The sequence below is a fragment of the Perognathus longimembris genome, chromosome 21 (assembly GCF_023159225.1).
Source record: "Perognathus longimembris pacificus isolate PPM17 chromosome 21, ASM2315922v1, whole genome shotgun sequence".
NCBI classification, from domain to species: domain Eukaryota; kingdom Metazoa; phylum Chordata; class Mammalia; order Rodentia; family Heteromyidae; genus Perognathus; species Perognathus longimembris.
This window is the reverse complement of record NC_063181.1, coordinates 16,982,505-16,995,655: the sequence shown is the minus strand read 5'-3', so window position 1 is coordinate 16,995,655 and position 13,151 is coordinate 16,982,505. Positions and strand designations below refer to the sequence as shown.

The 13,151-nt window shown below is 39.6% G+C and overlaps 1 protein-coding gene across 2 annotated transcripts in view; it reads right to left on the bottom strand.

The window, feature by feature from the left end:
* Galnt7 (polypeptide N-acetylgalactosaminyltransferase 7) overlaps positions 1 to 13,151 on the bottom strand; it is a 121,573-nt gene that overhangs the window by 15,435 nt on the left and 92,987 nt on the right. Inside the window, exons 3-6 of one of the 2 annotated variants that reach the window (XM_048330344.1) lie at positions 7,343 to 7,509; positions 3,277 to 3,407; positions 2,957 to 3,036; positions 717 to 899 (exon numbers count right to left, since the gene is read on the bottom strand). In XM_048330344.1, the coding sequence (XP_048186301.1) occupies positions 717 to 899; positions 2,957 to 3,036; positions 3,277 to 3,407; positions 7,343 to 7,509 (561 nt within the window). Of the gene's footprint in view, positions 1 to 389; positions 573 to 716; positions 900 to 2,956; positions 3,037 to 3,276; positions 3,408 to 7,342; positions 7,510 to 13,151 lie in introns of both variants that reach the window. The other variant, XM_048330342.1, reaches the window with a different exon arrangement.

Below are 13,151 nucleotides of genomic sequence, written 5' to 3'. Positions count from 1 at the left end.
TCTTTCATTGTTAGAACTCCCTCGTAGCATTCAAGTAGAAATGAAATCTTAGGATTATCAGTCATTTCTCTTTAATTTACAGAATGACCTTATCACCCAAAGGCTCAAATCTACGATCTAGTCTACTGGCACGGGAGAAATTTTTCCTCACTTCCATCTACTTGGAACTAATCATGTGTTTGCTGCTGTCCCCTGCTTGCCCCACTCAATAGTCAAGAGGAGAATGCATTCAGGGTAAAGGTGAATTGAAAGCTTTGAGCCAACTTTGAAAGAAACCCTTCTAGGATGAGACAGCATCTACAGTTTGATCCGGTTTTCAGCTTGGGAGAGGTTAATGGATTAGCAGCAAGGAGAGAAAAAGGAAGATAGGTAAGTGATTTAGTGATTACCGATACGGTTCAGTTTTTGTCTTTCTCAGTCTCTTCTCTTGAGAGGTCAAAGGCACCCGTTTCCAGAGCATGCTCCAATCCCATGCTCCTCGGGCATACCCATCTTCATCACCACCCCCTTGGGGGATAATTTCATATGTGTTGCCATTTATGACATCTATAAGCGGCACAGTGCAAATGGTTCTGAATTGTGTTGATGGCAGCAAAAGTCAAATGAAAACGAATGTGGGGAACCACATATGTACACGAGTTCATGAGGAAGGAAAAAGAGAGGACTTAGGTAAACATTCAATCGATTAACCAAAAATTGAAAGTAATCATCTTTACCGATAAGGTTCAGTTTTATGTTTTCGTTTGGCCTTTTCCTTGTGGCTTAGAGGAACACGCTTCCACAGTAAGCTCCAGTCCCAGGCCCCTCTGGCAAAGCCATCTTCATCCCCACCTTGCTGTGGTTCAATGGAATAATCATTCCCATCTATGTAATCTATTAGAGGCACAGTACATGTAGTTCTGAAACATTTACAGAAAATGAAAAAGCATTTAAGAAGCCACAACTGACTAGTTCACCATGCCTACCTCCACTGGCCCTTTCTGTAGGTTGTTTTTGCATTAGGCAACTTGACTATGTAATGGTAAATAGAAAATGAATTTCCTATGAAAACCCAGGAACCTGATAGGGTAAAGGGTGCCAAAGAGGTGACTTTTTCCCTTGGCTCGTGGGCTTATGAGTTAACTAGTGTCTCCTTCCCTTTTGTTAAACTCTTTTTTAAACTCATAACTTTCTCTGGGTATTTTTGCACTACTTCCAAGTTTTTTCTGCCTATTTTTTCCTTTTCCATTCCCCAGTTAAAGTGTCTGGTCAAAATGTACTGTAATCATAAACTGACATGGTCAACTGAAAAAAATCCTTTGTACATCTACTTAAAGGAACAAAAATAAATAAAAAGTATGTGTGTGTGCGCATGCACATGCATGTGCAAATATGCTCATGCCACATTCTTAGTTCTCCCAACTCTTGGTTACTTTAGAAGCAATCATTGTGAAAATGTGTTTCTGTGCTTTTACTTAATCTCCTTTCTCCCTCCTTTTATTGAAAAAAAGAAGAAGAAAAAAGGTTCTAACTGTACTGCTGCTTAAAGAAAACAAGCAGCAAGAAAAAAATCTCTCAAAATCTGTTAAAGAACTTAAGAAATGCGCAGAGAAATGGCCATCCAGAAAGAAAAAAAAGAAGTGAGCTTCATAAAAATGTAAGTGCTACATAACTAGTTGAGTGTAGAGTGAAATTACAATGATAACTTGGTACCCTGCCTGGTTCAATGCTGATCTCATCAGAAAGATTGTAAAAGGCATTTCCTAAAACAGAGATGGCAGCTCTTCCATCACCAGGTCACACTGCTTTCTAGATACTTAGAAAGCAGCTAGAGAAAGGAGGAGGAAGGGAGGGGAATTTATGGGGCTGAGAATGCTGATTGGAGGAAAGGACTCAAGAAGGATGCTGCATTCTCTCACAGCGTGCACTCACATGCTCAGGAGGATGAGTGGGGTGTGGCTACGGATTTGGGAAAGTCCCTTGCTTACTGGCAGGAATGCTGGCATCTCCCTGAAGAGTTACCTCATCAGGTATCTGTCTTCACCCTCATAAAAAATGGTGCAATGTAAAGTGGCCCTGAGGCCTCTATTTTACAGGTTATTCGCTATCAGACTTGGAACAAATTCTCTTTTCTAATCTTCAGTAATCTTTTCTGAAAAGTGGGGCCAGCTCTGCCATATAGGGTTACTGCGAGGATTAAGCCAAACAAAATTGCAAAATGTTTATGATGGGCCTTCCATGAAGTCTCCTGATGATAGAGCTTCAAGTTCTCTCTCTCATGCTATTTGCTACATGATAGGTCTCATTTGCTTCAATTCTGAAACAATCAGCATTCTAAAACAGTCACAATTCTGGACAGGAAGCAGCAAGGGCTTTGGGAAGGAGGAGGAAGAGACTCTTTGAAAAATTCAGACATTTCTGGAAATTTAATAGTGATTACCACATCTCCATGGATTAGTGGTCTATTTTTAAGCTTTAGGGTTTCTATAGGAACCTAAAGTCCTTGACAAAAGTAACAGCTGGTCCTCACTATGTAACAGAATTAAAAAGGGCAAAAGAAACACATGTTATATATATATAACTCTACATATACATATATAATTTCAAATCACTCATCTTCTAAGATTTTAGTGCTTTTACTCTACTTTAGGGACAGTAATCAATATTACACGTAGAGAGGTCTCTAGAGTTAGAGGAAGTCTCAGTAACAAAAATCATCAAATGACTCTCCAGGGGGATTCCTCATTTTCCCTGGGGGATACCTCCTTTTCCCTCCAACGCCAGATCCTCTACATTTGCGTCACCCAAGCTACAAGCCTCGCTCTACTCCCAGGCAACTAGCTCATGGATAACACTTCACCCATAACACTAGGTGCACAGAATGGAATTGCACTCAAGAGCAGAAATGTTAGTTGCCCTGCTAGGACCAGGTTAACTTTTCAACTAGGAAAGAAAAAACAAAGCAAGGTAATGTTACCTGTCCTTAGATATAGGAGCTACAAGTGGTGCATACCAGTTAACTGCCACCTCACAGTGAGCATCAAGGTATATCAACACCTTAAAGAAAAGAGGCAGGGTGAAAGCATACTCCTCACACATGCAATATCATACATCATACACAACTTAAATTGAGATGCTAAGGAAAATTAGCATGATAGCCAAGTTTGACGTTTACGTTTGTTCAAGCTAGCATTCTCATTTCAATAAAAAAAAACCCCAAAGGGTGATTAAAATGTATATGATCTTTTAGTCATGAAATTGAAAGCTGTGACATGATAGAGACCAAGCATTTCTTACCTGTCCAAGTTTAGCCTTCTGAGCACCGATGCTTCGCGCTTGAATTAAACCTTCTCTTCTTTCATTTCGATATACCTTCACGAGGCCATTCCACAATTTAATATAGTCATCCAGGTTTTTTTTTAAGTGGTCTGTGGAGTGAAAAAATTCAATCAAAATAAGTTAGACATTTGTATATAAACAATTGCTTTTTCTCTAGCAATAAAGATAAGACACTAAGGGGGTAGGCGGGGAATGATATTGTTTCTATAAGCTAGAAAAACTGCTGAATCTATTAAGACAGGGGTAGTCCAGTGGCTGAATGTATACTGGGCAGTCCTGAGGCTCCGGATTCAATCTCTACTATATTTACACTAAATTGTAAGTTTAATGTATCTAGAGAAGACTGATTAGCATTTCTCCAAACATTAAACAGTGTCTGTCTAATCAAACAGTTGAAGCCTTAAGTTCTTTTAAACTTTTTTTTTTAAGTTTACATGTTTATGTCAAATGTAAAAGCTTTCAGGCTGGTGCCGAGGCAGGAATGTCTGTCGGGCTCTTTTATTTAGTTAGTTTTGGTTGGTGATAGGGCTTGAACTCGTCTGGGTGCTGTCTCTGAGGTATTTTGCTCAAAGACAGTGCTCTACCACTTTGAGCCACAGTTCCACTTCTGGTTTTCTGGAGGAGTCTCCTGAAATTTCCCTGTTCCAGCTGGCTTCGAACCAAACAATAATTCTCAGATCCCAGCTTTCCGAGTAGCTTGGATTACAGGCATGAGCCACCAGCACCCAGCTTTCTGTGGGACTCTTATTTCCCAGTTAGCTACCAAAAAGCCAGACGTAGAGGTAATAGAGTACCAGCCTTGAGCAAAAAACTGAGAGACTGTGTCCAGGCCTTAAGTTTAAGACCCAGTACACGAGATAAGATATGCTTTCTGGAACGCTTGTATTTTTCTTCAGCTGTTTGATGCTATGATTTAGGATTCCTGAAGATGCAATGTCTACTTTACAACAGCACACAATTTCATTAGAGCCTGCAAAGGCTACAGTTTGTTTCATGTTTTCTCTCTGGGCCATTTCTTCCCAAATATAATAGGTATTAAAAGTTGTAACCTTGCTGCCATGAATATGGTTCCCATCAAGTTGGCAAATAATAATCAAAAGATCCTACTTTCTTTGTATCTCAGCATCACAAGTGTATGAAAGATTACACTCAATTATAATCATTATAATTATAGACACACATATAGATGTCTGTAATTTAGTAGCGGAAATTCTGTTATAAAATCCAGACGCATTTGGCCAAGTTTCCATCTTGGCTTCCCACTGTGAGACAACAGATTTTGTTTATCACTAGGAGTCCATGGAATTGGCTCATGGCAGACAGAACAGGCTTTTGGAACCTTTAAAGACGCTTCTTGAGGACACACAGTTGCTTTAAAACTGTTTGAAAGTTTGGCCCTTGAATACCAAAACCACACACACAAAAATGTTGTATTGGAGCTAAGCTGGTGGTTAAATGGACATAATATTTTATTCATTTCAGAAAGCTTAGTATTAGCAAGACACCCGCACACATGGCATTCAGAAGTGAGAATTCCCCCCCACCCCTTCTATTTTGGAACCAGTTTTAATGAGTATTACAAATAAAATTTTCATGGTTATAATATACCCCCTAAAATATTTGAATAATTTAATCTTCAGATTTAATTTTTTGTTGTTGTTTTGGGAGGGTCTTCCTTCCTTCCTTCCTCCCCTCCTCTTCTTTCTTTTTCATAAAGCCTGGTACAGTTCTAAGTTCTTTTTTTTTAAAGCGTTATTGAATTTCATTAGGTGCTCTTTAGATGTGTGAACATTCTCTATATTTTCATGAACAGGAACGAGGTAGTAGTCAGCTCTTCAAGTCTGAAGCCTTGGTTTAGAAAGGGCAATGGTGAGTGACTCCTGGTTTCTTGAGGACCTTCTATTTTTTTTTTTTTTTTTTTTTTGCCAGTCTTGGAGCTTGAACTCAAGGCTTGAGCACTGTCCCTGGCTTCTTTTTGCTGAAGGCTAGCACTCTGCTACTTGAATCACAGCATCACTTCTGGCTTTGTCTACATATGTGGTGCTGAGGAATTGAACCCAGGGGCTTCATGTATTCGAGGCAAGCACTCTACCACTAGGCCATATTCCCAGCCCCACGGAGGGCCTTCTATTGTGGGAGGGTGGACTAGGCTCTGAAGAGCCACTGTCATTCCCTGGAAGAATGAACCCGCGCTGGTACCAGGCAGGCATACCACTGGCTACGGCAAAACAAGACGGAGGAGCAGAAGCCCTAGGACCTGTGTGGGTGCTTTTCCCCTGTGTGTACAAGGAGAGTCTGAGCTGAGGCTTTGCAGATGTGCTCCCCCGCCCCCCCCCCCCGCCCCAGTAAAGGATGTGGGCCCAGAGCCAGGGTTCTGAGCTGCCCAATGTGCAGTGTGCCTTTCCTGAGCCTGACTCCCCCTCAGCTGCCTGATGTGCCCGTGCACGGAGGAGCTGGCTCTGTAATTCAGTGAAAGAGGAACCTGCTATCTGCTGAAACCTCAGTGTTATTATGAGCAGGTAGCTTCTCTGTGAGTTTTAATATCAGCACTTTGTCTCTTAAAGACACTTCCAAGTCTACTTTTTGAATATACTGGGCAAAGTACAAACCACATTTCCACTCAAGTTAGTTGAACCACACACTGTGTCATTTTCTGCAAGTTAGGACAACCATTTTTAAAATTGTTTTAGAATTGGGGTAACCAGCTAAAGATCTTCTGTACTAAATGGTAAATGCCCATACACAGTTCAGGAAGCAGACACTGAGACTGTCTTCAAAACGTGGCTCTGGATACTGACAAGGTAGATTTGTAACAACACAATTAATGAGCACAATATGTAAAATGAGCCAATATGTAAAATAAACCAATATCTAAAATTCCCTTCTCCCTTTCTCCCAAGCAGTTATTTTATGATGGTAAAAAGCTTTTTGGTTATCTTTCCTTTCTCTTTTTAGAATATATATATACATATATATATATATATTTTTCAAGTTACTTAATAATATAAGGGTTCTTAAAGTCAGTACAAAGGTAGGAGAGAGCTCAAAACTGTTTCTGATTCAGATGTTCTTTTCTTAAACCTAAAATGTTGTTGGGTAGTATAAATATTTTATGTTATTTTTATATTTTTTCTATTTTACTTTATTGTTTTAGAGGTAATAGATAGCAGGGTTACATTTGTAATGCGTACATGTCCTTTTGCAGAGAGTCATGTTTCCTCACTGCCTCGCATTCCCTCCCTCCCATCTCCACCCACCAGTTGCATAGTTCACGTTTATCAGTGTCCAGTGCTCTTCACTGCTGCACTTTTTTCATCCTTTTCCTCTGATTCTGTGTCCTCCCCCCACTCCCACAGGTGTGCACGTGAATAGACCTTATATAAAGAATACGGCTACCAGAAAAAGGAAAAAAGAAATTAGAAAAAAGTCATTTGTTTCCATATCTTTGAAGTTCATTTCAGTATGTATATGATTTTATAGCAGAGGCATTTTAAAACATTTTCAAATATGTGTCTTGTGATAACAATGATACCTTGTTGAAAACATTCCTGTCCTAGAAAATTGCAGTCGAGATGTCTTGGCTTAGTGCATCGATACAGTAGGAAACTTAAAGTTACACATTCTTTAGTGCAATAAATGGGTAGGTACAGGAAGGATCAGCCCAAAGAAGAGGGGGAAGGAAGTAAGCTTACTCCATTCTTTCTAATGCGAACATGCATGGAAATCAAGACTCGAGTTACGTCCTTATAAATAAATACAGCAAAGGTTTATCCAGATGGAGAGTTCAAACTAAGTTACGTTTGGAGGATGCACACTTTTACAAAGAGCATCTGGAAGGCATTTTAATGCTACCCATTGGCTCTCTTCCATTCAAAATGGGTGCCGCGGTGTCAACTTGCTGATTACTGCTGTTTTTGATAGAGCTTTACCTTTTAATGTCAAAGAGTGAAATATTTGCAGATCCTATTTTGGTCACTGCTCAAATTTAACTGGTCGACAAAAAGGTCCATCCTACAGCCATTACCTTTATTGCTGAAATCATCAATCAACACGATTTCTGCTAAATACTTCCGAGGTGTCCTTTTGATCACACTGTGCACCGTTCTCATGAGAGTGGACCATCCTTCGTTATGGAAGACAATGACCACACTTGCTGTGAGCAGGTTGTCATCATAATGCCAATACTTGCACCTGCAAAACACATGTCAGGACAGTTATTTGGAGATAATCCATGATGATATGGCTTCCCTCCTACCATGATTGCATTATCTGATTGGATTCCGTATTATTGACTTAACTAAGGAAAACAGAATGAAATACAACCATTGGCACTTTGACAGAATGGAAGCTAGTAGACAGAAGTTGTAGCAAGATCACTGTCAAGTATACTGTGTAAAAAGAACCAATTTATGAATTTCCCTGAGGACTGCCTAAGGCTGTAGTCACACCAACCAAGTTGGTACTGTGGTTTTTCTATGTTGGCAACAATACCCAGAGAAAAAGATAATGAAGTAGGCTGACAGGACACATATAAGAGAAACTGACAGTTTTGCTATTAAATGAATAAAGTGTTATGGCTGTTTGGAGCTATTTGACTGACTAAAGATCTTTAGTAGTTAGGCACCCCAAAGTATTTGAGATTACTTTAGCAGGAATAAAGTTTTTGGAATTCTTTCTCTAACTGGAGGAAACCCAGAACAGTCTGTCCTAATAGAGCTAGCTACAGCTTAGTGAGCAAGCACCATTCTGAAAGAAGTCTTTCAAGTGTGACCCGACATCAGGAGGGGTTTAATACTCTTTCAGGATAAAAAGTTCAAGAATGTGGTCACGGAGAGATGCAAATCTTGTAAGATGTGGTAAGGGTTTCTACAGAGGAGTGAGCATTGGCGGAACAAAGCCTGTCTAGTTTTAAATAGGTATGGACAAGAATCTCCCCAGTTCCTACAACCCACATGCAGGCTTTATGCAAGTTTCCTTCCTCTGACCCTAAGCATTGGGTTTAAAGCAGCAGAACAGGCTTCTTTGTTGTTGTCAGTACTGGCTTTGAGGAACAGCAAATTTGATTTACAACAGACACCAGAATTGATGAGAACAGTTAACATGTGAAAAGAGCTTTGTGACTTGCTGATCTCTAAGGCAAGAAGGGAAAAGGCAAGATGGTGTGTGTGTGTGTGCATGTGTGTGTGTGCGCGCACACGCGCGCATGCATGTATATTCAGGCAAGGTCTTACCACATAGCTCAGGTTGACCTTCAACTCTTTTTTTTTTTTTGGCCAGTCCTAGGCCGTGAACTCAGGGCCTGAGCACTGTCCCTGGCTTCTTTTTTGCTCAAGGCTAGCACTCTGCCACTTGAGCCACAGCACCACTTCTGGCCATTTTCTGTATATGTGGTGCTGAGGAATCGAACCCAGGGCCTCATGTATACGAGGCAAGCCAATAGGCCATATTCCCAGCCCCGACCTTCAACTCTTGAGTGTCCTTTTCAGCCTCCCAAGGGCTCAAGTGTAAGGGTACTGGGAGTTCACCCACCACTGCCTAACAGAAGAGGAGCTTTTAATGGGAATGAGTTAGGAACAGGTTGAGGAGAGGAGGAAGTGGGAAGTCACTATCCCAGGCAATCAACTCCACATGGAAGCTGCTGGAAGATCTTGTTCTTACAGACAATGGGATGGGAGAGCTAAAATGGAATAAGCTGCTCACCTCATTCATCTGTGTGTTCTTAACTCGTAATAATTCTAAAAAGGTACAGAAAAAATGAAAGGGCAGGCATTTTCCTTTACTTTTTTTTTTTTTTTGGCCAGTCCTGGGGCATGGACTCAGGGCCTGAGCACTGTCCGTGGCTTCTTTTTTTTTTTTTGCTCAAGGCTAGCACTCTGCCACTTGAGCCACAGTGCCACTTCTGGCCATTTTCTGTATATGTGGTGCTGGGGAATCGAACCCAGGGCCTCATGTATACGAGGCAAGCACTCTTGCCACTAGGCCATATCCCCAGCCCCTTTCCTTTCTTTTTAATCTTAAAAACTACAGAAGTAAACACAGGTTGTCATGAAAAACATAACAACATAGATTATAGAGCAAAGGTGATTGTTCCCTTAAGCATGTCAAATCACAGTTGATTTGGCTGTGTAGTTGATATTCCTGCAGGCATGTATCTACATGTATTTACAACATACATTCAGAGGAGCAAATATAGATTATTCTATTTCAGCATGTATAGTTCTAATGCTTTTCACGATTGTATAGTATTCCATGGAATATGACCTATTTAATGTCATAATCTGTTTATTGATGTATGTTTCCGTGAATTCCATGTTACAATGATCATCTTTAGGCCTATATCTCTGTGCCTTTGTCTAGGAAATGTTTCCTGTAACATACAGGAAATACAGGAAAATACATACTTTCTTTTCTTAGGAATGTCAACACTCCGTCCTTCTAAGGTGCCCCTGAGAACAAGTAAGCCCATAGGACTGACTCCATATTTTGTGGAAGCATGTGTGGTGGGGGGGAATAGGGTGTAGAAACTCCTCTAGTAACGAGAGGTGGGAAAATCTGGAAGGAGCAAGAGAGAATGTAACAAAAGCAGGTGAAGAAGGGGCTTGTGCTGAGCTTTCTTTCATTTCAAACCTTTAGGAGAAGATCCAGCGTGGGGCAATGGCAGTGAAGACCAGTCACAATGTTCAACATACTGATCCCTAATGCAAAAGTTTGGGGAGCTGGGCGTCAAATGAGAGATTGGATGTGTTCCTGCCCTGCTCACAGAAATGGGCTCCTTTCCTCCTGTTCTCTCAAGTCTGGCTCTTGCTGGGAGGTAAACCCTTCTGCAGTTACTATGGACACAGTATGGAAGCTCTCATCCAGGCCTGTTCCTCAGCCATACACTTCCCAGCCCCAACAACTGTGAGCAATGAGTTTCTTTTCTTTATGATCACTAAAGCCATGGTATTCTCTTATAGCCATAGAATGACAAATAAGAGGTTCTTCAGCCAGTGTGCCTGGGGAGACAGCAGAGATGGGCAGAAGCAGGCCACAATACCTCAAGGATGCTTGCCCCAGCAGCACTGGAGAGAGTTGAGCTAGAATGAGGGCTGTGATACAATGTGGACTGGGTTGCCTTTAACTACAACTTTCACTTGCCACCATCAGCCTGAACGAATGCCGGGTGCTGGGATACGTTCACACTTGGGCAGATCTTATGGTTTTCCATGGGGAGAAGCGATGCAGAGCAGAGCACACGGGAAGCCTTGACACACACAGCCCTAATGTGAGGACTCAAAAGGAGAGAACCACCATGGTACTGAGGTAAAGACTCCTATTTGGCATTACCTCTCACCTTTCTGGGGTGGAATCTGTAAATACACTTGTCTCCTCTTATCACAGGCTTTGTTTTCAGAGGCTCTAGTTACTGGTGGTCAAACATAGTCCGAAAACTATGGTATTGTGCAATAATAGAGAGCGAGAAAGAATGCTTCATAACTTCCATTACAGTATAGTATCATTACTATTCTATGATAACTTACTTCAGTTAATGTCTTATTGTGTCTAACTTATAAACTACAGTTTATTATAGAAATGTATACATACAAAAACATACTGTGTATAGGAATGAATGTATGTGCATTTTAATATATTACATATATACATTTTAATACAATATACTATACTATATACTATACTACTATACTATACTACTAATACTATATACACACATTTGTACAAATACTAATTAAAGCCTAAATATAAGGCTTTACATCAAACTACCAATGTATGAATCTAATTCAAGCATATACATAATATATAAATATGTATTATTCATGTGTATACATATATGTACACATTTATACATGCGCACACACGTATGTATACATCTGTATCTTTCTATCCATCTATCCATCTATCTATCCAACTATCTCTCTATCTACCTATAAACAGACACACAGTTTTAGTCCTAGCTGGGGTTTTAGATATCCACAAGGGGTGTCAGAAACACATACCCTGTGGATAAGGGAAATTACTATGAGTTCTAATAAGAAGGAAGGCCAACTAAAACAAGATTACCACATTTAATTAGATAGATCCTGTTATTCGTTGGTGACTAATTTCTGCTCTCCAGCATGTCACTGTCTTAAATGTGCTCCTAAATCTTCTCCCATGAAGAACAGCATCGTGGCTCAGTAACTCAGCAGAACTGTGCAGATAGCAAATACTTTCATTCACAGTGGAGGCTCACAATGATTAAAGCTATAGTGTTCTTACTGTGATTTTACAGAATGTGCTCACGGTTGCTCTGTGGGCTTGGTGCTTGGTATCGGTAGAAAAGATGAGGAAGAAATTTTTACAGTGACTATTCTCTAACTTCCATAAGTAGATTTCAAAACCAAAAATGAAATTCTATAAATAATTTACTTGTATTCTCTCTGTATTAGCTTTGTTTTTAACATTGGTAAGTTTGATATAAAGCTCTGCTATATTTAGACTTTATAAATAAATAATATCTAATTAGGCAGATTATGAAAAACAACGTTTTTAGACTGGAACTCCTTGCAATTCATATATCTTATTAATCTACAGTGATGTATGCACATGTGTTATTGTGTATTTGTACGGAAATTATTCATCTGTTTCCTTTAAATTTGTATCTCATTTTAGATCACTCATGAAGTCTCAAAGAGCAATTTTGCATTATTTGCCCTTAATTCAGCAAGCAGTCTAAGTCTAATAGGGAAAGTGCGTTAGGCATGGGGAACAAGTTATTCATTTGAAAAAATGCTTATGAATTAATTAGTTAATTTGTTGTTGGTTGTGGGGTTTGAACTCAGGATCACTGCCATTTTTCTTTCTTTCTTTCCTTTTTTTTTTTTTTTTTTTTTGCTGACGGCTAGCACTCTAATATTTATAGCCACAGCTCCACTTCTAGTTTTCTGGTGATTAACTGGCAATAAGAGTCTCACAGACTCTCCTGTCTGGGCTTACTTCAAACTGCAATTCTCAGTCTTAACCTCCTGAGTAGCTAAGCTTCCTGGTAAGAGCTACCAGTGCCTGGCTTTTGGAATAATAATTCTTTTAACTATCTACTTATATTTTTAAATAAACAGAAAATTTCCTGCCTGGATCTAAAATTTTCTTTTGCTTATTTACATGATAAAAGGAAAAGTACTCCGAATTTACCTGAAACAGTGCCAAGACCAAAAAGCTGAATACATTAGTAATGTTCATATAAACTTGCCTTTGGCATTCAGAAATGCATAAACATTTTCAATTAAAGGAGACTTGTCACTGTTAAACCCAGGTGCTCAAATTTAACAGACTGGGAGGAAGAAAACTTACTCAAGCTTGTGTGCAATTTCATTGGAATGAAATGACTTCAGAACATGCTATGGGTGTTATTCATGACACAATTAAGAATCTAAGCATCAGAAAATTATAAAGTGACCCTTTCATCATCACTGTGCACACACTCCATTTTTTTCATAACTCAGATGTGGACAAGCCTCATAATGGAGCAATACAACCACACTAGAACCCAAGTCTGTATGCAATTTCTTTGTAAGTGTATCTAAAACAACATCAGCATGTTTTGCAGCCACATCATATTTTAGATCACAGATCTCTAGAACTTTCCTCCTCAAATTGCGGCCAAGACTAATGTTTCTGGTTTTGTATTTCTACAACTGGAATCAGCATAAAATAGCATGCTAATACTCACTCCATTTCGTATTGTTGGTTTAGACTGTTTTCTTTTCTTTTCTTTTTCCTTTTAAACATTCTTTTCTTTTTTTCAAATTTTTATTATCAAACTGATGTACAGAGAGGTTACAGTTTCATACGTTAGG